This window comes from Acomys russatus, chromosome 14 (assembly GCF_903995435.1).
Source record: "Acomys russatus chromosome 14, mAcoRus1.1, whole genome shotgun sequence".
NCBI lineage: Eukaryota > Metazoa > Chordata > Mammalia > Rodentia > Muridae > Acomys > Acomys russatus.
This window is the reverse complement of record NC_067150.1, coordinates 46,987,071-47,013,003: the sequence shown is the minus strand read 5'-3', so window position 1 is coordinate 47,013,003 and position 25,933 is coordinate 46,987,071. Positions and strand designations below refer to the sequence as shown.

General features: G+C 38.1%; 1 protein-coding gene across 3 annotated transcripts in view; it reads left to right on the top strand.

Annotated features, from left to right (window-relative positions):
- Scaper (S-phase cyclin A associated protein in the ER) overlaps window positions 1–25,933 on the top strand; it is a 315,920-nt gene that overhangs the window by 125,877 nt on the left and 164,110 nt on the right. For all 3 annotated transcript variants that reach the window (XM_051156493.1, XM_051156492.1, XM_051156489.1), the window contains one exon: window positions 14,506–14,632. In XM_051156493.1, the coding sequence (XP_051012450.1) occupies window positions 14,506–14,632 (127 nt within the window). The remainder of the gene's footprint in view (window positions 1–14,505; window positions 14,633–25,933) is intronic.

Here is a 25,933-nt window from a genome sequence, read left to right as displayed (position 1 = left end):
AAAAGTAAGCTTAAAATGCTATTTATTCTTCACTAAGGTAAACAAAAGGACATAAGCAAGAAAGACAATTTAGTTCGTGGTGGTAGGAAAACAGGCTTTCGAAGTGTAAAAAATTAGACCTAAATTCCTGTTGCTCACTCAATTCAGAAATCAATTCAGAGTGTGTAGTGGGGACTCAAAAACATAACTTACTTTAGTATGATAGAAATGTGAAACTACAAGAAGAAAACATTGGAGAACATTTCCAGGTAATAGGTGTAGGTAGTGACTATCTAAATTGAGCTTCCTATCTTAGGTAATAAGATCAAGCACTGACAATGAGGCTGGCATGGTGGCGCACACCTTTAATCCAGGTCCTTGGGAGGCAAAGGCAGGCCTTGGCGTCCCGTTCTCAGCTGTGGTAGCTGTAGCACCTGGGAAGTAGGGGCTGGGGGATGGTAACTAGTTCCAGGCCAGCCTGGTCTACAAATGGAGTCCAGGACAGCCAGGGCTATACAGAGAAACCCTTTCTTGGAGAAGAAGAAAAAAGAATTGACAAATGAGATTGCATGAAATTTAAAAGAAAAAAAGTTTAGCATAGTAACAGAAACAATAAAGACAGCCTACAAAGTACAAGAAATTCTTTAACAGCTACTGATCTGGTAGAATTCATTTCTAGAAGACCAGATAATCCAATCAACAAAAGCAGACAGTAGAACTAAGCAGATGCTTTTCAATGTGGAAAAGTACACCTGACCATAAATATACAGGACACTTTCATTGCCTATAGGAAAGAGATTAGTCCAGCCAATATGAAAATCTTTTCAAAGAACTGAAGACAGACATCTGACATGATTCATTTTTACCAGTTCTGCGTCTGTAGATTAAACAGCCACAGTCAGCTGACTGTAGAGGGTTGCTCCACGCTCAGTCGTCATGGCACAGTCAGCTGACTGTAGAGGGTCGCTCCACGCTCAGTCATCATGGCACAGGTTATCATAGCCATGCTGTGGGTCAGCTTAGCTTCTTTCTCATCAAATATGACGTAAACAAAGTGCAGTTTTACTCAACCATGAGGGATAAAATAATGAAGCTGAAGCTCTTTGTTTAAGTAAAATAAGCCACCACCACAGATACTAATGTTTCTTGTGTGGGATCCAGTATGGAAAAGAAAAGAAAGGAAAAGAAAGGAGAAGAAAAGAAAAGAGAAGAAAGATAAATGGTACAGTGGGGACTGGGGAGAGAACGATAAAAAGGCAGGGTGACAAGAACGTTAGCACAGGGAGTGAATCCGATCAAAGTTTATCATGCCTGTTCATGGAGACAGCACAGTGAAACCCCTTGGTATACATGGTATACAATAATATATAAAAACAAAATCGACAAACCTGTAGCCAGGCTAAAAAAGAAAATGAAATAAGGATGCAGCATAACTAACGTCAAATAGAAAATAAGACAGCACTGTAGAGCCCAAGTTCATTAAAAGGACAATATGTCAACAAAAAGAATAACTCTATTGTACACTAGCTTGATGACTTAGATGAAAGAAGTTATTCCTTGAAAGACATATTCGGCCAATTTTATACAAGAAAATGCATAATGGACTGGGGCTGTGTCTATAAAAGAAATGTCATCAAGAACTAATAACTCTCTAGAACGGAATATACTGTGTGGCCAAGATCTGCTCACTAGTCACAGTTAAAGAGGAAATGCTCCTAATCCATTTGGGAGTTGTGACTACCTAATTCATTTTATGAGGCAACAGTTATCCTGATATCACAACAATCAAAACAGAAATATTAGAAACAAAAAAACTTGGGTACAGATATTTTCAGAAATAGTAAAAATTGAAGTAGATGCCATTATTCGCTTTTTCCAGAATATTTTTTATTGTTCTCTTTTTTTAAAAGTTAATTTGTAGTCCATTGTATGAATTTTTATATATGTATCATTTTATTTAATTCTCAATTAACCGTTCATTTTTTTTGCTAATAAAGGAAGTTTTATGCAAATTGGTAGGTTCTTGTTTGTTTTGTTTTTATTATTATTTTATTTTATTTTAGATACTGTGTAGCCTGGCCTGAAGCACTCCATCTAGACCACACTGCAATAAACTTGCCATGATCCTTTTGCCTCTATGCTGAGATACAGGCATACATCATAACACTGAGTTCAGAGATTTATATATGTGGTGGTGGTGGTCCTTTCCAATAGTTGTTTTTACATATGTTAGAATCAAGGTATAATGGCACATACCTTTCATCCTAGCACTCTGGAGGCAGAGGTGGGCAGATCTCATTAATAAAAGACCATGCTGATCTACATAGTGAGTTCTGACCAGCCATGGATACAATGAGGCCCTGTCTCAAACAGAAACTCTAAAACTATTTTTTCATGTACTTATAATTTTTAAATTGTTTTTATTTCTGTGTAATTAATTTTATTTTTCATTTCAATCCAAATTACTTATAAATAATTTAATAATACTTAAGTTAAAGTTTTTTCCTAATAGTTTTAGTTAATTATAAATTATATATTATTCATTGATTTCTAACTTTAGAATTTGGAGTTTTCGTCTTTGTATAATTCAACCAGCATTATAACTGCCCTTGCTTAAAAAGTATATTACTGTTCACTGATTACAAAGTTATATGTAATATAGTCATAAGGGTACATACATCTCTGTATGTTCTCCAATATTTCCATTGTAAAAAATTTCATATTTTCTGAGCAGCTTGGAATATTGTATAAAAGTATGCATTCTTCAACTATTTTCTTCTTTTAGTTTATCAAATATATCTCTCTTTGCATTCTTTTACCCATTATCAATCCATCAGATTTTGAGGCAGAGGAGTAATGTGACCATATCATCCATATTTTTCTCTTTCAATTCCTCAGGATACATACTATAAGTAGAGTCTGTCATTTGTGTATTTCTTGCAGTTTTTGGAGGCAGAGACAAGCGTATCTCTATGAGTTTGAGGCCAGCCTGATCTACAAAGTGAGTCCAGGACAACCAAGGGCTCTGTTACACAGAGAAATCCTGTCTCCAAAAAACAAACAAACAAACAAACAAAACAAAAAGTATAGAAGTTACACATTTTGATAAATGCATAAACGGGTATAACACAAATACTGTCAAAAGTTCAGAGCAGTTTGTTCTCTTCTCACCTGTCTTTTCAGTCAGTCTTCTCTCTGGCATCCAGAAACAGTGTCTCTTCTCCTCTGTAGCAGGAGTCAGCCTTCTTTCATTCAGCCTCGTGTTTTAGATTTTCCTTTGCTGTGTTCAGCAGTTCATTCCTGTTTAGCTGACATGGAGCTGTCAGAGTCAGACTGTTCATCTATTCTTCTGCTGATCAGGAACACTTGGGCTGTTTCGCAGGTTGGGAAATAGGTTTTGGAGTTTAGTTTTTGTTGCTCTTGGCAAAATATCTAGTTGTGGGCCACAGGCCTGCCTGTTTGTATGTATGAGGCTGCGAGAGTGCATCAGACCCTTTCCCCCAGCAAGATAGGAGCTGTTGCTTTATTTGAAAGTCATGATAACATTTATATCACTTTAATTTTAGACTTTAAAGTGGGTAATATATTATTATTTCATTATTTTAGCTAGAATTTCCCTGATGACTAATGGAACCGTTTATCTTTTCTTATATTTAAAGGTCATTCATACGTATTCTTATGACAAGTATCTGTTCAAGTATTTTGCCAGTTGGCCTGAATTGCCTTATTATTAATAAATTGCAGAGCTCTGTATATTTGTGAGTTGTTTTTATTTAATTAACCAAACACAGCACAGAAAGTTATATTTATTATAATTTTATATTCATTATCCACCTATATTAGTTACTTCTCTAGACACTGTAACAGAATCCCTAACAAGGAGAAACTGGAGAGAGGGCTTTACTTTGGTTTACAGCTGGAGGTTCCCGTCCACCATGGTGATTCCAGTAGGAGCTGCTCACAGCTGTGGTGGCATGAGATTGACATCTTGGTAAATCAATAAACATTTAATTAACTTCCATCCCTTCCTGTGCCCCTCCCTGGCCCATGTCAGGCAAGCCAAACCCAGCTCCTCAGAGATACCCAGTACCTACTAGATACAGGCGTGTATCACAGTCAGAGATCAAGATCACCCAATCAGAGATTGGGTGGTGGTGGTGGTGGTCCTTTTCTAATGATTGCTTTTACATGTGTTAGATGCCAGGTGTGGTGGCACACACCTTCAATCCCAACACTCTGGAGGCAGAGGTCGGCAGATCTCACTAATACGAGACCATCCTGATCTACGTAGTGAGTTCTCGACTAGCCATGGATACAGTGAGGCCCTGTCTCAAAACCAACAAACCAACCAAAAAAACTATTTTTTCATGTACTTATAAATATTTGAGTTATTTGTTTTTATTAATTTCTATGTAATTAATTTTATTTTTGTTTTAACTTGTCATTTATAAGTAATTTAAAAATATTTAGTAAGTATGAAGTTTTTCCTAATAGTTTTAGTTAATTATAATAATTAACTTACACACACACACACACACACACACACACACACACACACACATACACACACACACAAAACTTCCCAAAGCAGCACCACAGGCTAGGACCCAAATGGTCAAACACTTAAACCTGTGATAGTTATTTATATTATTCATTGATTTCTAACTTGAAAATTTGGATTTTTTAAATTTTATCTGCATTTTATTACCATCTGAGTCCAGGAGTACATACTATATTCAGACAAGGGTGCAGATTGTAAAATATTTTAGATTTTTATGAGCCTTAAGAAGTGACATAATGTGTGCTGTGGCTTTGCTCTAATGAAGCCTGATTTTCACATAATACAAATGAATTTTTATTTTAAAATAGACAATAACAGGTAGATAGGGACATTTAATTTGCCAACCATGCTTTAAGCAAACTCATAGTTGAATGGTCTTTATTTTTGAAATATACTTTTACTCCTTTAAGATGCCTTATTTCATATCTTGTCTTTTTTTCTAAGACTTATATGTCTACATGTATGTGTACATATGTATACATAAACACAAACATCCACAGTTATGTTTAGTTCTTAATCTATATCTCTACTTTATCTCTCTTGCTTTAAACTCATTTATTTGCAAGAAAGAGTTGTAAACAATTTAGTTTACATTTGTTTTTCTCTCCATATTTTATGTACATCTTTACCTAAGCAATGATTCATAATATTTCTCTGTTAAATTGCCCATATTATATTGTTGTCCCTCTCCCACAGTGTTTTTTCTTGCTGTTGCAGACAGTACTACAGTGTGTATTTGTCTGCTGGCTAGTCTTACCTAACATATATTAGTTATCTGAAGGGAGGGAAGCTCAATTGAGAAAATGCCTCCATAAGATTTGTAAGACGGTTTCTTAATTAGTGATTGATGGAAGAGAGCCCAGGCCAGTCCTGGGTTCTATAAGAAAGCTTGCTGAGCACACCAGGGGAGCAAGCCAGTAAGCAGTACCCTCCATGGCCTCTGCATCAGCTGCCTCCTCCAGGTTTCTGCCCTTTAGAGTTCCTGGCCTGACTTCCTTCACCGATGGAACACAATGTGGATGCATAAGCCAAAGAAACACTTTCCTCCCTAACTTGCTTTTTGGTCATGGTGTTTCCTTGCAACAATAGAAACCCTAACTAAGACAATTTGTGTATGTGACATTGTGTATATGAGTAATTTTTCTGGACAGGAAAAGAAGCCAGCTTCCTAGTGTGCAGTTTCATTTGGCCAGCTTCTCTAGTTGCTTTTTTTTTTTTCCCACTTGTGATATGTTGAAATTATTTGCCATTTTGAAAATGGTACCCTATATCTTCATTTTTCATTGAAGTGCAAATTATACTCCCTGTCCTAGCTACAAATGTATGTTTGTTGTTGTTTTAGGACTTTGCACATGCTTTTCACTAGGCTTCTGCCAGTAAACAAGCACTTTCCTTCCCCAGTGGGAGATTGTTAGGGAGATTCGCATTCCTCAGATACTCTTAAACTTTGTATTCAGATTCATCAAATTGTGTATTTCCTTATTAGTTAAAAGGCAGGCTTTATTTTCAAGTTATATCTCTATTTTCAATTTACAACATAAAATTCTATCTAGTTACAGATAATTCAATAAAAGAGTAATTATTTCAGTTTTAAATTTTTTCTAGAACCTTTTGAAAGTGTCATTCACATTATGACTCATGCTAAAGGATGATTTTAAAGATTTTTTTTTTTCTATTTTGATCACAGTTCTACTGGAATTCCTTGAGTGACTCATTTTCTTCCCATTCCTGGGTTTAGCTTCTTAGTCTAGATGCCAAATGCTTACACTAGAACTTCTTAGTTTCAGAATGGCACTTGTGGTCATCATGACACTGAATGACAAGCGTCACATGTTCCCTTCCCATGTTGAAGTTTAAAAGCCTAAGCTGAGCATAGGCTCGTGAGTACTGATGGCTGGTGGAGAACAGGACGCAGTTGATCTACCACTCTTCAGTTCTATACTCTACTCGGCTTCTGATTGTCTATTGCTAATCTCAACCTCAAGCCTAACACTCAGGGGGCCCGACTTACATACAACTGACTTTCATTGTTGAGTGGACCTTCAGATCTTTTGTACACATTCACATTTGCTTATGTGAAGAATATAAAACTGCAAAGTAAGTCACTTGGCCATGTCCCGAGTCACTGTGGGAAGAGGTTGTCTAAGTGGTGGCTATCAAAATGTGATTCTTTGGTAGTCTTCAATGTAGTTCTATTAGAAAACTCTGAGAATTCTCTCCCTAGTTGACTGTGCTCTGTTTTCATATCTTTTGTTTGGTTTCAGCTCATTTTCTTGATGTCTGAGAAATCAGTTAGAGAATATCTTCCTTGGTAGCATCTTTTAGTTTCATGGCTTTACATTATATAAACAGTGGTGGATTTTACATTTATTTCTTTAATCCAGACTGTTCTCTCAAACTCCATGTTTCTAACTTAATTAGCATTTGACTTTGATGTCTATACATTTGGTCCCTTTACATAAGCATGTATGAAGTGAAACTCCTAATATTATTCCTCATAATCTTGCTCATTTTAGGCAATGGCAACAATATCTTGAAACTGGACATTGTAATTTTTAATGTTAAGAATATCACTTTGAATAAATAAGTAACATAAAATGGCAAGAGTATATGTGGGGTCTTTTCACAAAATGTTGGAAATTTTGTCCTAATTTAAAGATAAAACTCACTTTACAATTTTTTTTTTGTGATATTCAAGGTAGCACGTCAAACAGCAGCATTGAAATCCAAGCATTCTAGCACAATAAACTGCAAATACATTTTAATTTGATACTCCAGTGCTTAGGAATGACACTGTAAAGTATATTTTCCACAATTAAAGCATTATATTTGTATGAGAGCAGGAAACTTTATGTTAATAAAAACATTGCACTTCACAATGTGCAGTAGTCCTTAATCTGTGCCATGGTTTTTCATGTAATTTTTGTTGTTATTTTTGTTATTGTTATTGATTTAATGTGGTGTGACAGCTTGTGCAATGCAAGTTTGCATATTGTATGTTCAGAACCAAGGCCACAGTGAAGTCACATGCTGCTAAATGGGTAAGCACTGACAGAAACATCTCATACTAATTTAATTTTGAATTAAATTTTGGGTTTTGCATTCAGAATCCTTTTACTCTTACCAGTCTTTGTTTTCTGCATGGGTTGGAACCCAAGGCTTTAGAAGCTGGTCTGTAGCGTAAGCTGTTTTCATTTCTCCCCATTAGTCATGCAGCCTCTGCACTCTTCCTAACATTCCATTCCTCATGGGAGGACTAGCAGGAGTGACAGCAGCATACTTCAAAATATTTTCAATCTTCATATCAACATTAAAGGAACACAGTTCTTTTAATTCTTGCTTTTGTGTAATTGTTTTTTTTTAAAGACCTGTAGGCAATCATACACATTTTTCCTTAGATCTTAACAACTACTAAATAATTTTTGCTCAATATTTCTGTAAAGTTAGAAATTGTCTTTTACAATTAATTACAATTAAATATTTGGAGTAACAACTCAAATCTAATTAACTTTAGATAATCAAAATAACGTTAAAGAAAGAAAACATTAAATAAGGAGTAAGAATGAATATTAAGTTTAGAGTTTCTTTAGAATTAAAATTAACTAATTCCCATGAGGAAGATAACATGTACAAAATGGCTATAGTTCAACTAATTTTATAGCATTGGTGTTTAAATGTTGGGACAACGAGTAAATACATCTACCAAAGATTGTTTTTTGTACCTGTGGTAATTTTAATAATATTGCACCTGCGAGGCTGTTGTGTGTATGTATGTGGTAAAGAAGATGATGCAGGCTCAGATCCGTGTTCTTCCCAGTTCTCCTCCTTTATAAACAGTGACCAACAATTGTCCTCATCCCTTTACCTATTTTGAACTGTGTTAATTTAATTGGGGGTCTAATTGAATGGGTGATCATCTTTTTATTGTTTGAGAACTTCATATTATGTGTTTTGATCAAATCCACCACCCATTCACCCCTTTCCAATAACTCTCCATCCCTTCCTACCATTTTTCCCTCTCAACTTTATGTGCTATTGTTTTTAACCTACTGAGTCCACTCAATACTGCCAGTATATACATGGGTGTAGGGCGATTAACTTGAGCCTGGGACCACATCCCTTAAGGAAATTGACTCCCTCTCCCAGCAGCCATCAGTTACCAATTGCTTTTCAATTAGAAATAGAACTTAAGGTCTTCCTCTGTGGTGGTTTGAATGAGAATGGCCACAGTAGGCTCAAATGCTTGAAACTTGGGCCTCAGGTGGTAGATCTGCTTAAGAAGCATTAGGAGGCATGGTCTTGTTGGAGAGGGTGTGTCGCTGGGGTGTGGGTGTGAGATTTCAAAAAGCCTACACCATTTGATTAGCTCTCTGCCTGTCCCATGTGTGTTGATCACATGTAAATTCCCAGTTATTGCTCCAATGCCAGGTTTGCCTACCTGCCTACCTGCCTGTCATGGTGGTCAATGTACTAACCTTCTCAAACTGTGAGCTGCTGTGAGTGAGGTCTTCTGTGCAACAGCCCTATTGTATCTGGAAATCATGTTTGCTGTTGTCACTCCCTTTGGCTCTTAAAATCTTTCTACCACACCTTCTAGAATTATCCCTGATCCTTGGGTTGGGAAAATAATTTTATTCCTTTAGTTTTGATGTGAAGATAGATGGTATTTTGAAAGTATATGGCTGTTGCTCCAGCTAGTTGTCCTGGGGAACCACGCTGTTGTGAGGAATTGTGATCTAGTTGCCCACTGTAGAGCAGTTTCCTAGTCTCTTCATGCTGGCAATGTATGAGTTTCTGTTGTGATTGCCATCTAGTACAAAAGGAAGCAAAAGGTAAAGACCGTATGAATTTACAAGGTGTTTTATCTTTTTAAAAACTTTGCATGTTATATATTTTTGCGTGTGTGTTTGCACCTTTACACATGTGTGTGTGTGTGTATACACACTGACTTCTCAATTTGTCTATTAAAGAGGCTTAGAAACAGTGACTTAAGGGCAATTGTGTTCACTAGTACTCACTCATTTATGGCCTGAAATATTTCTCATGAAAATAAAAAACGGTATTTATAATTGGGAGATACCACATCTGAATACATTGTCACACATCTGGCAAGGAAGCTGTTACAGACTGCTGTTGTGCTATTAAAGAACTTCGGCATCAGCTTAAAGAGTCTACTTGTCAAAGATGGGGTAGTAAGGATTTCACAAAGGATAATTAATTGCACAGATTGATTAAAACAACTCAAATAAATGAAATCCATGAGTTTAACATTTAAAAGTTAATATATTATTTCTGGAAGAAAATAAAACCAATAGCGGGAGTGAGTCAGACATTCTTCTGCCTTTCCTATATGAATTTGGTAGCTAAATACTACATGTAAAGAATTTTTCCTGCTTATAAGTAAAAACAATACTTTCCCACTCTGGTTTTATTTTTCTTTTTTCAAAAGAAAATCCCCCACTGAAGCCATTAAGTGAGGCAACCAGGTCAAAATAGGATATCAGCACTTGTAGTTTGGAGCAGAGACTTTGGTATGAAGATTATAAAACAATGTAGCCTGCTCAAGAGAATTCAGTAAAAATGAGTAAGGTTTCTCTTTGGAAAGACATCTTGTGCCAGAGCCACTTGAGGGGTGAGGGTGAGGTGCGAAGCAATGGCAAATGATGTTAGAACTCAGATATGTGAGGAACATTCACGATCCCCAAATGGGCAGTAAAAGCTCAAGTGTGAACAGTAACATATATACAGCAACATAGACAATACGTTTTGGAGGATAATTGGCTAAATGTATAAATATATTAAGGGTGGCAAAAGATGGGTTGCTAACTACTAAAGAGGACAGTTAATAAAGCCAGAGAGAATAGTAAAACTCTCTGGTAGTGGATTAATTTGGAAAAATGTGTATCTTCTAATATGTCTGGATAAATATACTTATAGATTTATATATGTAAAATAGTATGCATACATTTTTCTAGCTCTTCCCATTGAAGAAGTGCTTAGTAGTAGAACAGTTGATAACATTAGGTACATCCAGTATACCCATCTAAGTGTATGATTTGCAAAGTTCTTTAAAAATAGAAAATGCTGTGGTTTTCCATAACAAGATACCAGCAACAAACTGAGGGATGAGAGCTACACTCACTATGTACTTAGATTATACTGGTTTAGGAAAATAGCAACAGTAAGGTACCTTCCAGGTTCCAGCATCAACAGCCATGGGTAGTTGGCTAAATTTATGGTTCCAGGTGTGAATTCTCTCCTATTGAGCAGATCTTAAATTAGTTAAAGGGGGATTACTTACCTCTAGGATTTAAGTGCCACTATTGCATCTATTAGAGTGCCTTCCCATTCTTGTTGTGCTGGTTCATAGGTGTTGATTGGGATTGGAATGCTGAATGCTTTTCTCCCTTGGCAGTTTCCATGGCTTCTTACAATATGAGAGCTAGTCCTTAGGCAAGAGGCTCCAAGATCATAACAAGACTGCCCATCCACAATATCCAAAATGTGGGTGTCTTTAGTAATAGGATCTTACCTTCTTTTTTTCTGGAAAGCACCAATGGTAGCAGCAGCAGCCTCATTATCTTCGGAGAATCTCTTGTACTCTCCTGACCAACGACTCAAAAGGAGGTTTCCCATACCTGCCACTGGAGCTTTTGTTAGATAGTCCCTGATTTGGGGGCAAAGTGTTGTTACCCAAGTCTTATGACTCCAGGTGTGTGTGTGTGTGTGTGTGTGTGTGTGTGTGTGTGTGTTAGTGTGTTATACATACATTGTATAATATATACATATATTATGTGTAATTTTAAGTAAACATAAAATGATATCATTCCCTAAAAACTGTTTTGTACTTATATCTGTTAATGGCAAATTTGAGTTTAGAGTTGTTGGAATTTATTCATATTTTTAAGAATAAAATGTCCATCTCTTAACATTCTCCATAAAGCCGTTTACCTGACAGACACTTCTCATGTATTAGGCAAAGAATTACTCTCTCCACTTTTGCCTTTTGCTATTAAAAAAAAAATTATGAGTCAAAAGGAACCACAGTAACAATTTCTGTGTTGAAAGCTGTATTCGCTAAGCCACTCTTTTCCTTAGACTTTGGGAAGACACAGGTTTCAGCTTGAAATTGGTACTGCTCTATAATTATTAATAATAACCATCAAAATCTGATGTTTTGTTTTTCTTGAAAGGGGCTATATTGTCTGTGGTGCTTGAGTAGGGCCAGGGAGTGACACTGAAGTTTAGCTCATGTTACTAAAGTACGCCCTTGATTTGGCATTTTTCCTTGAAGGTAGGTTCATATGAACCTCAGATTGATTTAACTCAGTGAAATATAAGCTTCTTTCATTCTGTGAATTAAAATGGTCCCTGTACTTTCCTAAGTACTTCTGGTTTCCAATGGAATGTAAGCATTCTTTGTAAGAATACTGCTAGCTTCTGTTATTATGACTGGATATTCAGTTACATATTGTGCAGACTTCATTCAACCAAAAGCCAAAGTAGCTACTTATCCACCACACAGTGGAGTTTGTTGCCAGTGATCTTCAACATGATAGAGTCAATAACTAGTGTCAGATGGGAGTCTATTTTATACTAGAAGGGAAAGGATGCAGGTATGGTTTTATATTTTGTATTTCTCTTTTCCTTTTGTTCAGTCTAGACTTCTTGTTAAGGTATAGTAATGATAGTTGACTTAGTTAATGCTTTATTCATTGTCTTATTATAGTGAATGGTATTAAGGGCAATCTCAAAAGGTCTGGAGAAGAAGAGGGAGGGAGAAGGGTAAAAGAAGAAGAGATAGGGAGGGAGGGAGGGAGAGAGGGAGAGAGAGAGAGAAAATGTGAGAATTCCAGCTTTTAGAGATCATATTGTAGAAATGTTAAATAAGATCTTTAGAGCTAATACACATGATATGCTGGCTCCAAATTTCAAGCATAGGTACTTGGGTTTTAGAATTTATATGGTTTTTTTTTTTTTTAGTTACTGAAATAAACATATAGATAAATGAAACTTAAAACTATAGCCCACTGTTGTGACAGTTTTTTAAATTTTACATGAATAAATTTTAAGTGAAATTATATTCTACAAAATTGTTCATTTATGAACCAATCTTCCTTATTTGAGTTAACTAGTGTGGCATGAGAGTTGAGATCAAATGTTTGAGTCCCAGTAGTACATTTTCCCAGCTGATTGGCCCCGAGAAAGTCATCCAACTTCCCTGAACCTTAGCTTCCTCAGTTAGGAAGAACTAACTGACAGTGTTACTAAGATGACCTAAGAAGATCTTGTACATGAAGTTATTTTGAAGCCTATTAGGTTAATGAATATTGTTATGATTAAAGGTTAAATTTCTTGTCAACACTATTCACTTTCCCATAGTTGAGGCTTTTAAGTAAAGGGACAAATAGCAGCAGATAGATAGCATAATTAATTCTGGTGCTCACAACATCCAGCAGAAAACTGAAGAAGTTGAACAGTCATCTAGAGTTCCTGATTGAATTTTTGTCCGTGGATGAGCTTCCTATGGCTGACCATCTGACTTCATGTTCCCACTGTAGGCATTTTTATATTTGGGGATAAATAATAGTCACCTCTGTTGGAACTGGCTCACTGTCTAGCTGTTCTTGAGGACGCAAGCTTCTTGTTATCTTTCCCTCTCTCTGTTACAGAGAAAGGGGCCAACCTTACCCAGACCAGGGTTTAGAGAAAACTTGGCATAAACTTGTTTGGTTCTAAAATTGGGGTACTACTCTACTTTTAGAGCCAGCTACTCTGATAACTCAATCAGCACACAATAGATGAACAATATAGTATAAATTACATCTGCTTTTGCAGTGCCTAATTCAATAGCTTCTAGTCACACATTACCACTAAATTATTAAAGTTCAATACAACTTAGCATTCGGTGCTTACTATGCTCCATGTGCTCAATAGCCATATGGTCCTAGAAATGACCATGTTAGATTATGCAAATAAAGCGCATACGTCACAGTAGAAATCTCCTCATGGGAAAAGCACACATTGAACAGCTAGTTAAGTACTTAATTTGTTTGTGATTTTAAAAATAGCCAAAGTATAGAAGGTGACTTCTGTGCAAAAAATAGATAAGTAGGCATTTCCTATGTAATCTGAGAGTGGAGAAAGCATTTCAGAAGAAATGAAGAACATTTTCAAAGACACTAAGGAAGGAAGAAAAGAACTGAGATCCAGAAGGACCTCATGCATCGCAGTTTGTATAGAGGATTTAACTCTAATAATGAAGAGGGGATCCTCTGGGATGTAATAAGAGAAAAAAATGAGAGATAGGTGATCACAGATAGTGGTGGGACTTATTTTTCTTCTAGTAGCTCTCTTCTCTGTATGAAGTATAAACTTGTATAAAGGCAAAAGAGGAAAAAAAAAAGGCTCACATGAGTGGTGTGAATCAAGTGTGTAGCGACTAGGGGACTGTGCAGTTGTGAGAGTTAGTGAGAGTATGAATCTTCAGCACTGCATGACTATCTCAGAGAGTCATGAGTGGAAAAGACTCAGAGGTTTGTTTTTTGAGTCAACTAAATAGATTAATGTACTCAAGATTGGCTATCTTATGGTAGGAGCTAAATTGATATTATTACCATTGCTAGGGCTTATCTAATGGAAGTAACAAATGAAACAACAGGCGGAATGTGTAAGAAATTCTAAAGAATTTGATTATAGTTCTGTCTTGTGAATCTGAAAAGTCTGAAGACAGACAAGAGAGGAAAATAGATTTGGGGACTGTCTGGAAGCCCATCTGGCAACTCATTGGCTTAATGACACTGAGAAGTAAAAGGAAGAAGGGGAAGACTGCTGTGAGAGGTTAAACCTCGGTTTCCTGTCTGAGGAGTCTTATGATCTAGAAAATGAAGTCTATAATCTAAAAATAAAATATACATATATTCATATATATTTGATTAATGCAGTTTTTTTATTTTTTATTAAAGGCTCCAAAGATTAGCCAAAGATCTTGTAAAACAACTTCAAGCACAAGACAGTGGTTCCTGGGCGAACAATAAGGCTTCAGCTTTGGATCGGACCCTTGGTGAGATTGCTAGGATATTGGAGAAAGAGGTATGTAACAAACCTTAGTTGCCTTTCTGATGACTTCTCACTGTGGCAGGAAATATGGCAGAATTTGTGTCTTTCTTTTGCATTAATAAAAGCCAGTGAACAATAGATAAAACATTTTAATATTTATTTGTTTGTTTTTATGTGTATGAGTGCTCTGTCTTCAGGCACACCACAAGAGGAATCAGATTCTATTACAGATGGTTGTGAGCCACCATGTGGTTACTAGGAATTGAACTCAGACCCTCTGGAAGAGCAAGCCAGTGCTCTTAACCACCGAGCCATCTCTCTAGCCCAATAAATTTAATTTTTTGTTCTTGTTTTATTCTAGGTTCTTGTTTTATTCTAGGTCTAATTAGACCATGGTTTTCTATGATGATTTTCCCCTTATAAATAAATTAAATTGTTTAATCAGGAGTGATAACTATGCAGACATGCAGTTTTATGGCAGAAAACATAAACCCTGGAGTTATATAGTTTATAAATTAAAACCAAATATCTATGAAATGCCAATCCTATCCACTTTGGAAAAAAATTAGTATTTAAAAAATAATTTAAAAGTTACTTATTGGCTCAGCAACACTTTCAAATCTATAACAATTCTAATGGAATTTATTATACAGAAGAAAATGTTAGGTGTATAAAGAAAATGTAAAGTTCTGAATAATAATATCAATAACATGTCAGTTTATTTTCTCCTAGTCTTCTATTGTGCATTTACTCCACTATATAGCTTATTTCATGCTTTCTCATGTCTTTGAATTTTATTTTAAAATAATTTTTAAAATGTTTTGAGAATTTCATACTGCAATTACATAATTTCCTAGTAACAAAATGACAGTATCATAACTTAAGTTTGTTAACATTTAGGTGAAATCGCATTATCATTTAAAGTAATGGCTATCTATAAATATTAGCATTATTTTTATTTTCTGGACTTAAAATATATCGTGCAGTATTTGATATGCATAGGATTATATAGTAATAAAAATGGCATTCAAAAGCCAATGACTTTACCACTTAAGAGATAAATTGTTGCCATTATAGTTATACTTCCTGGAAATAACATCCTTACCCGTCCCCCTGCTCCCTCTGAGGTAAACTGTAGAGAATGAAAAAGGGGTTTTGTTTTAAAAATAGTTTTATTGTTTTAAAACTATTGCTTTATCATACAAAATTTTCTTTCTTAAATAATATACTATTGCTGCTTTGACCTCTATAAAGTATATCATAGACTTATGTTATTGGTCAGATGTATGCTCTAGTTTTATTGGTATTATAAATGTAGCTGGAATATTTTCATTCATCTTCTGTATTAAAAGGCCTTTGTTGTGTTAATGCTACACTTTACCCATTTATCAGACATCAGAGTCACTGGAGGACTTGTTAAAACATTATTGCCTTTCTGATTTAGCAGGTTTAGGGTGGCTCCCGAGAATTTTGGTGTCTTAACATGCTCCTATGAGTGGGTGGTGAGACTGGTTTGAGACTCAGTGCTATAGGCTGGGGCATATGCCTTAGGTGTGGAATTGCTAGGTCTTCGGGTATATGAACAGCAGTATCGTATTCAGTACTTCTTGTGGCAAAAACACAGTGCATTTCTCTCTAAAATGTCCCTTTCAGGGTGTTGACAAGCTCCTAAATTGGTAATTGTTGGCATGTGCTAGGTAAAGTATTTAGAAGTTTGATATGGCAAGAAGAAAACTCTTAAACGTTATATATAATCATTTTTAAAATTTGAGTTAAATGGTATTTGTTTAAAGATACTACTGTTGTAGCTAGTCTCAGAAAAAAGTATTTTAGGTTGAATTATTCAAAGAAATTTTAAGAAAAATATTAACATGATCTTTATTGCACAAAAGGGCAATTTACCAGAATACCACTGATTTTATATCATTTAAAGGAAAAAAATGCAGACTGGCTCCCAGCATAAATGGTGTGTGTCAGAAACATTGCTGTGGTGCCGCTCCAGAGCACACCCTGCACTGCTCCTCAGAGTGTAAAACAGGCTGCAGAAAGGCCCTTCTGCTTCTGTGACTAGATTCTTCTCCCCTGGCTTTGCGAGTATATTGTTGAGTATTTTTGCATCAATGTTCATAAGAGAAATTGGTCTGAAATTCTCTTTTTTTGTTGGGTCTTTGTGAGGTTTAGGTATCAATGTGACTGTGGCCTCATAGAAGGAATTTGGTAATATTCTGTCCATTTCTATCTTTCGGAATAGCTTGGATAGTATCGGTATTAGCTCCTCTTTGAAGGACTGGTAGAATTCTGCGCTGAAACCATCTGGCCCTGGGCTTTTTTTGGTTGGGAGACTATCAATGGTTGCTTCTATTTCTGTAGGTGAAATAGGGCTATTTAATTTGTTTTTCTGGTCTTGGTTCAATTTTGGCAAATGGAATCGGTCAAGAAATTTGTCCATTTCTCTTAAATTTTCGAATTTTGTAGCATAAATGCCTTTAAAGTAGGTTCTTACGATTCTTTGTATTTCTTCGGTGTCTGTTCTTATGTCTCCATTTTCATTTCTGATTTTGTTAATTTGGATAGTGTTTCTCTGTCTTTTAGTTAGATTGGCTAACGGTTTGTGTATCTTGTTAATTTTCTCAAAGAACAAGCTCTTGGTTTTGTTGATTCTTTGGATTGTTCTCTTTGTTTCTAATTTATTGATTTCAGCCCTGAGTTTGATTATTTCTAGGCGTCTACTCCTCTTGGGTGTTTCTGCTTCTTTTTTTTTCTAGAGTTTCCAGATGTGTTGTTAGGTTGTTTATGTGGGATGATTCCTTTTTCTTTTTGAAGGTGCTTAGTGCTATGAATTTTCCTCTTAGCACTGCTTTCAATGTGTCTCACAAATTTGGGTATGTTGTTCCATCATTTTCATTGAATTTCAGGAAGTCTTTTATTTCTTCCCTTATTTCTTCCGTGACCCATGTGTCATTAAGTAGAAAGTTGTTTAGTTTCCATGTGTTAGTATGCTTTTTGTTATTTCTGTTGTTGAAGTCCAGCCTTAGACCATGGTGATTTGATAAGATACAAGCGATTATTTCAATCCTCTTGTATCTATTGAGGTTTGCTTCATGACCAACTATGTGATCAATTCTAGAGAACGTTCCATGGGGTGCTGAGAAAAAGGTATAATCCTTTGCATTTGGGTGGAAAGTTCTGTAGATATCTGTTAGATCCATTTGATTCATGACATTGGTTAATGAGGTTATTTCCCGACTTATTTTTTGATTCAAAGACCTATCCTTGAGTGAAAGAGGAGTGTTGAAGTCTCCCACTATTAATGTGTGGGTATCGATGAGTGTGGCAAGCTTTGTTAATAACTCTTTTATAAATGTGGGAGCCCTTGTATTCGGAGCATAGATGTTCAAAATTGTGATGTCTTCTTGGTTGACTTTACCTTTGACGAGTACGAAGTGTCCATCCTCATCTCGTTTGATTAATTTTGGTTGAAAGTGTATTTTATTAGATATTAGAATAGCTACCCCAGCTTGTTTCTTGTGACCATTTGCTTGGAATATTTTTCCCCAACCTTTTACTCTGAGGCAATGTCTGTCCTTGTGGTTGAGGTGTGTTTCTTGAATGCAGAAGAATGTTGGGTCATGTTTATGCATCCACTCCGTTAGTCTGTGTCTTTTTATTGGAGAACTGAGACCATTGACATTGAGAGATATTAATGACCAGTGATTGGTAAGTCCCTTCATTTTTGTTATTTGTAACAGTCGAGATTTTGTGAGGTTGTGATTTTGCAATGGTATAGTTACCTATTTCCTATGTAGTTTTGGTTGTAGTTTGACCAGTTGGGGTGGAGTTTTCCTTCTAATAGCTTCTGTAAAGCCGGATTTGTGGCTAGGTACTGTTTGAATTTTTTTTGTCATGAAATAACTTGTCTTCTCCATCAATGGTTATTGACAATTTTGCTGGATATAGTAGTCTTGCCTGCTATCTGTGTTCTCTTAGGGTTTGCAGAACCTCTGTCCAGGCCCTTCTGGCTTTCATGGTCTCTACTGAGAAGTCAGGAGTAATTCTGATAGGTTTGCCTTCATATGTTACTCGGCCTTTTTCTCTTGCCGCTTTCAATATTTTTTTCTTGTTCTGTATATTTTGTGTTGTTATTATTATGTGGCGGGAAGATTTTCTTTTCAAGTCTATTCTATTTGGTGTTCTGTAGGCCTCTTGTATGCTCGTATGCATCTCCTTCTTCAAATTGCGGAAATTTTCTTCCATTATTTGATTAAAGATGTGTTCTGGGCTGTGGAGTCGGCTGTCTACTCTTTCCTGTATCCCTATTATTCTCAAGTTTTGTCTTTTCATGTTGTCTTTTAGTTCTTGAATGGTCTGTGTTAGGAACTTTTCAGATTTAGCATTTCCCTGAATGGTTGTTTCCAGTTCTGCGATTGTATCTTCAAGTCCCGATATTCGTTCTTCCATTTCTTGCAATCTGTTAGATAAGGCCACCTCTGAGATGTTTGCTTTCTTCTTTGAAGCCTCTTGATCACGTTTTTCTTCTGTGTGTTCCTGCATCATAGCTTCCATTTTTATCTTCATGTCTTGTACTGTTTTAATCATTTCCTTCATCTAGTTATTTATATTTTTCTGATATTCTTCAAGCGCCTCTTTATATGACTTTTTTAACTCTTCAGCCCTCTTGTTTGCCTCCTCCTGCATATTTTTACAGATTTTATTTGTTTCTTCCCTTATCATCTTCTTTACTAAGGACTTGAGGTCATTTTCTTGCCTATCCATTGCTGTTTGGTTCTCTAGGTTGTTTTCATTGGGATTGTTGGGATTCGGACATGCCAAATTGCTTTGGTTTTTGTTAGTGTTCTTTCGCTGTCCTCTTGTCATTTTGATGGCTCTGATGTTGGAAGGTATTTTGTAGTGACCTTCGCTGGTTGAGAGTGGTTAATTGATGACTGATTATAGGTCAGGTGATTTTGCCTGTGGGGATCAGGGAGTATTTCCGTGGAACAGGTAGGTGATCTGGTGTCACTCCTGGTGATTTTCCTCTGCACCTTTGGATCCAGGCTGAGTCAGCCAGAGTAGATATCTGTTTGGACATTACTGCTGTAATTCAGAACAGCAGTTTTGGGACCTAGAATAAGGTCTGCACACAAACGTTCTGGTTGCGTAAGTTGATCCCAGCTACCTGTCCTTCCTGTGGCTTTGTAGTCCACACCCCAGGTAGTTCAGATCTTCTGGGCTGCAGCTGTCTTTTAGCTCTGTATCTATACTCTGTAGCAGTGTCCAACCTCTCCCAGAACTATATGCCTGGAGGGACCAAGGTCGCTCTTGGTCAGCAATTAGACACTGCGAACAAGACCCACGGTTTGTCTCTCGATAATGTGAGAGTACCTGCCTTGTTGGGGCCAGGAGCCCCAGCTAGGCTCTCTAGATCCAGGAGTGCAGGGGGAGAGCCTTGTAGCTGGGAGGTAAGGGAGCTTAAGGTTGCAGAGCCCTGGCGGTCGCCCGCGGAACCAGATCTTCCCGCCAGGCTATGGCACTCCTCCAACGCTGTAGGTCAGCAATTAGACAGTGCAAGCACGACCCACCCACGTCTAGTCTCCCTATAATGTGGGAGTGCCTGCCTTGCTCAGGGCCAGGAGCCCCGGCTAGACTCCTTTGTTCAGGGAGTGCAGAGCCAATGCCATGCAGCTGGGTAGGAACAATAGGGTTGCAGAGCTCTGGCAGAAGCCAGCGGAACCAGGTCTTCCCGCAGGGCTATGATGTTCAGCTATCGCTGTAGGCATGACTCACGTTTCCAGATAAGTCTGTGGAAGCAGTCCAAGCTGGTTTCTCACTGCCGCTGTTTGCAGGCTCAGTCCACTATGATCGATGTTAGGTTGGGCCCCGGAAGACCAGCGAGCTGCAGTCCCGCGTTAGCTGTCTCTGTTGGGTCCCGCCGCCTGTGTTTCCACTCCGCCTAGGCGGGTATCCTCCGCAGTTTGGGGTGGTGTGGAAGGAGGACCTAGAGCAGATTCACCCTCTTTACTGAGACTCCTCTGGCTGGGGAGTCCGAAAAATCCCCTCCCCAAACAGCGAGACTGTGCTTTATATACAGGCTGCAGTTTGCATATGGATTCCGTTCCAGAGTTTGGGGAGTGTGTTTAGTACCTCCGGGATGTTGCTTGTCCCAGGGGGGTAGGCCCCCTGTTTGGTCTGCGTCCTTTGGGGCCCCACTCACCTACAGTTCTCAAAGTCCAGCAATCTGTTGCTCCTCTTATGTCTCTGGTCTCCTCGGAGTAGATCAGATACGTGGCTTATTGGTCGGCGCCATTTTGGAATCCTCAAGTCTCTTCTTGATAGCCTGCTAATCTTCCTCTGAGTGCCACCAGGTCTCCCTTTCAAGGGGATGTGGTCAAATATGAGGCACCAGAATTCATGTGAAAGTAAGTTCCCGCTCTCCACTCAACTGTGGAGAATGTCCTGTCCATTGGCTAGATCTGGGTAGGGGTTTGATGTTTGCTGCATGTATTGTCCTTGGTTGGTGCCATAGTTTGAGCAGAACCCCTGAGCCCAGATCTGCCTATTGTAATATTCTTCTTGTAAGTTTCTAGGACCCTCTGGATCCTTCTATTTCCCCATTCTCCCATACTTCTCTCACCTAGAGCCCCAATAGGAAGTCCTCACATCTATCCCAGTTTCCTGGTAAGTGAAGACTTTCATGGGACATGCCCCTTGGGCTAGTGTCCAGATATGAGTGGAAGTGTAAGGTGAATAAACCTTTTCCTCCCCAAGTTTCTTTCGTCATAGTGTTTCATCACAGCAGTAGTAACCCTAACATCCGCTGTTCCCTGTGGGTTACTGTGCGACTGTCAACTCCATGCCCTGTTCCCTGTGGGTTACTGTGCGGCTGTCAGCTCCATGTCCTGTTCCTGTGGGTTACTGTGAGTCTGTCAGCTCCATGTCCTGTTCCTGTGGGTTACTGTGCGGCTCTCAGCTCCATGTCCTGTTCCTGTGGGTTACTGTGAGGCTGTCAGCTCCATGTCCTGTTCCTGTGGGTTACTGTGCGGCTCTCAGCTCCATGTCCTGTTCCTGTGGGTTACTGTGAGGCTGTCAGCTCCATGTCCTGTTCCTGTGGGTTATTGTGAGGCTGTCAGCTCCATGCCCTGTTCCTGTGGGTTACTGTGAGGCTGTCAGCTCCATGTCCTGTTCCTGTGGGTTACTGTGCGGCTGTCAGCTCCATGTCCTGTTCCTGTGGGTTACTGTGCGGCTGTCAGCTCCATGTCCTGTTCCTGTGGGTTACTGTGAGGCTGTCAGCTCCATGCCTGTGACTAGTTTTTCACAGTCCAGACCTGCATCCCTGTGGTTGTGGTTAGCTGTGAGCAGAACTGTGAACTCTAAGCCCAAGTTTGCCAGATCACTGATTTCTGCTTGTTCTCGCCTCAGTGTACTGCTGGGCAGCAACTTCAAATACTGAGACAGGCAGACAGTGCCTGGTACCTTTAAGTGCAGACTTCAGTACTTTGCTTCCTGTACTCTCTAAGGCACTCAAGGGACACCTCGTGGTTTGGACATTTGTTCACTTTAGAATATACAATCTAGGGTGCCTCTGGGGCAAATGGGTACCTTCCTAGTCCACAGGTCACAAAGTTCATTGAGTCAGCTGGCTTTTGATATACAGAAAAGGTAAATGCAACTCAGCTCTCTGGTAAATACATGCATAACTAAAAATGGAAGTATATAAAATAATATTCCAAACAAGTGGGATCCAAACACAAGCATCTCACATCTGACAAAACAGACCTTAAGCAAAATTTAGAAGTGGTAATGGTCACTACATATTAATAAAGGAAAAAAGCCCTTCAAGATACAATAGTTAGAAGTATGCCGAATATTGCTGTGTGTGGTGGTTTAGCAAAACAAGTGCCACTAGACATAAAGGGGCAGGTAAGTCTGAATATTATACATGACTTCCATACTCCATTTGACAATAGATACACTATACAGAACCACACTGCCTCCAGACACCACAAAAGGGCACTTGGGTGCTGGGCACTTGGGAGGCAGAGGTCAGAGGATGGTGGATCTTCGTGAGTTCTAGGCCAACTTGATCTACAAGCAAGTTCAGGATAGCCAGGGCTATTACACAGAGAAACCCTGTCTCAAAAAAACAGGAAGGAAGAAAGAGAAAGAAAAGAAAAGAGGAATTTGCCACCAAGGATAGCAACATAAGTTTGGTCCCAGATCCCACATGGTGGAAAGAGAAAACTGATACGAGTTGTCCTTTGATCTCCCCACATGTACCATGACATATGCACAGCCACTCATGTATGCATACACATACAAAATAAATAAACGCTTACGATTTTATATTCAACAAAAAACTTTAGACATAATGTACATGTTAAATAAATGGGAAAAAAGTAAGTGGCCTGAATGAACATCTATAGGATATTCCATACAGTAGCTGGGATATATAAATTCTTCTCAGCATCTTAGGGAACTACTCCAAATTGATCACCTGATAGGCATAAAATAGCTCTTAACAAGTGCAGTAATTTTGAATTTTTTCTCTTATCTTATAAGATCATAGTGGATTAAAATTAAAATTCAAGCGACAAAAACACAGTAAGATTGAACAATATATTCTATAATGATCCAGTGAAGAGTTAGGGATTAATGATTCATAGAAAGAATTAGGGGAATTTCAAATTTTCTAGAATCAAATGAGTAGCTTATCAGAACCTTTGAAATATATTGGCAGCAGTGCGAGGGAAATTTATAGCTATAAATGCCAATATTAAAAGAAATATAACTAATACGAGCCAATAACCTAATTGTTCACCTCAAGGTCAAAAAGGAGGAAAGAGGAAGATAAAATAAAGAATGAGACAGATGTGAGTAAATAGGAATCTAATAGAAAAAAAATAAATGAAACAAAGAGTTGGTTCTTTAAATGATGGGACAAGAATGACACGATCTTAGATAAACTGTCCAAATGCAAAACATTGAACTAGGAAATTTAGGGAAGAAGAGGAAGATACTACAATAAGTACTAGTGAATCCAGATGATGATTATTATTATTCTAGTAAGTTGCAAAATATAGAAGAAATGGATAAATTTCTAAAAGCATGTAACCAACCTAAAAGAAATGAATATAAAACTCCTATTCTGGTGTGCATGATCTATAAGATTGAAGCAGTAGAGGAGTTTCCCAACAAAGACAATTCTAAGACTCAACAAATCCACTGCCAGACCACACCATACTTCTAACAGAAGTTAGACTCAGCACTTAAGAGCACTGTGTTCTTCCAGAGGACCTGGGATAGATTTTCAGCATCCACATGGTGGCTCACAGCTCTCTGTAACTCCAGCTCCAGGGAGCTCTTCTCTTCTACCTTCCACAGTCAGGCAAAACACCTATACACACAATATTTCTTTATAAATTTATTTATTCATTTTACTCCTCTCTTCCTAGTCCCACCGTCCCTCCTTTCCTTTCCCCCCCTCCCCTATTCCTCAGAAAAGGGGAGCCCCATCCACCTCTTCCCCTGTGGCCTTGCAAGGCAGTCCTGCCAGGGATAAGTGATTAAAAAGCAGGCAACAGAGTCCATATCAGAGATAGGACCCACATGAAGCCTGAGCTGCCCATCAGCTACATCTGTGTAGGGGGCCTGGATCTAGTTTATGCATGATCCTTGGATGATGCTTCAGTCTCCACAAGCCCCTCTGGGCCCTGGTTAATTTTGCTCTTTTGGTCTTCTTGTAGAGCTCCTGTCACCTCCAGGTCCTTTTACCCACCCCCCAGCCCTCACCCACCCCACACTTTTTCACAAGACTCCCTGTGCTTCACCCAGTGTTTGGCTGTGAGACCCAGCATCTGTTTTGAACTGAGGATGGAGCCTCTCAGAGGACAACTCAGCTAGGCTCCTGTTAGCAAACATAGGTAGAATATCATTAATAGTGTCGGGGGTTGGCTCTCTTCCATGGCATGGGTCTTGCATTGGGCCAGGCATTGGTTGGGCATTCCCTCAGTCTCTGTTTTATCTTTATCCCTGCACATCTTGTGGGCAGGGTAAGTTTTGGGTCAAAGTTTTTGTGGGTGGGTTGGTGCTCCCCTCCCTCTACTAGGAGTCCTCTTCAGTCTCCATGACCCCTGCTACTAGGAGTCTCAGCTAGAGTCACCCCCATATCCTCCCAGAAGCCTACCCTGACTTAGTTCTTCAGCTTCTCACAGAGATCCCCCACCCACAGTTCCTCTTTTCTTTGCAGGCCTTCTGTCTTCCTGCCCCATCTCTCCTCAAGTCTGATTTCCATCCTCATTTCTCTCTGTGCTTCCTCTCCTACCTGTTCCCTCTCTTCATCCACTACTGCCATCTATTCTGTTTCCCCTCTAAGTGAGATTTAATCATCCTCCTTTGTGTCCTCCTTGTTACTTAATTCTTTGGGTCTGTGCATTGTAGTATGTCTATCCTATACTATATGGCTAAAATTCGCTTATAAATGAGCACATACCACTTGCGTCTTTCTGGGTCTGGGTGACCTCACTCAGAATGATCTTTTCTAGTTTCATTTGCCTGAAAATTTCATGATTTCCTTCCTTTTAATAGCTGAGTAGTATTCCATTGTGTAATTTTTTTTTTTTAACAAATTAACAGCAATGCTGTATAAACTATTATTCCTGAAAACAAGGCGGAGCTGGAAAACTCATTCTGCAAAACAGTGTCCCCCTTAAATTGCCTGATAGGCCAGTTTCCTAAATGAAAACATAAAATTCACCACCAGATCATTACACCATGATGTAGTTAATTTCATTCCAGGGATGCAATGATGATTTAATACAACAAATAATATGATGCAACACAATTCTGGAGAAAATTCTTTTCACAAAGTCCAACACCCCTAGATAAAAAGACTGAAAAACTAGTGATAAAAGGAGCATGTTCAAACATAAAGGTTATAAATGGGAAAACTGTTGCCAAAATTATCCTTAAGGGGAAAAATGAAACATTTCTTATAAAATCAAGGAGGTGACAAGAGTGTTCATTTTCTCTACTCTTATTCAGTGTAGTGCTTTAGTTTTAGATCAATAAATGGAGAGGGAAAAATAAATATTACAAAAATAGGAAAGAAGTCAGGTTTCCTATTTGACCTGTAAACAGTTTCAGTAGAGTATACAAAATCAACAAACAAAAACCAGGAGCTTGTATATACCAATAGTAAACATTCTAGGAAGAGAAATACAATGAATATATGAAAATATTCAGTGTTCTTAGCCATCAGGGAAATGAAACACAAACTTTGACTGAAATTTGCTCTTATGAGAAGAATATCCTCAGAAAAACAGCAAATTCTGACTATTT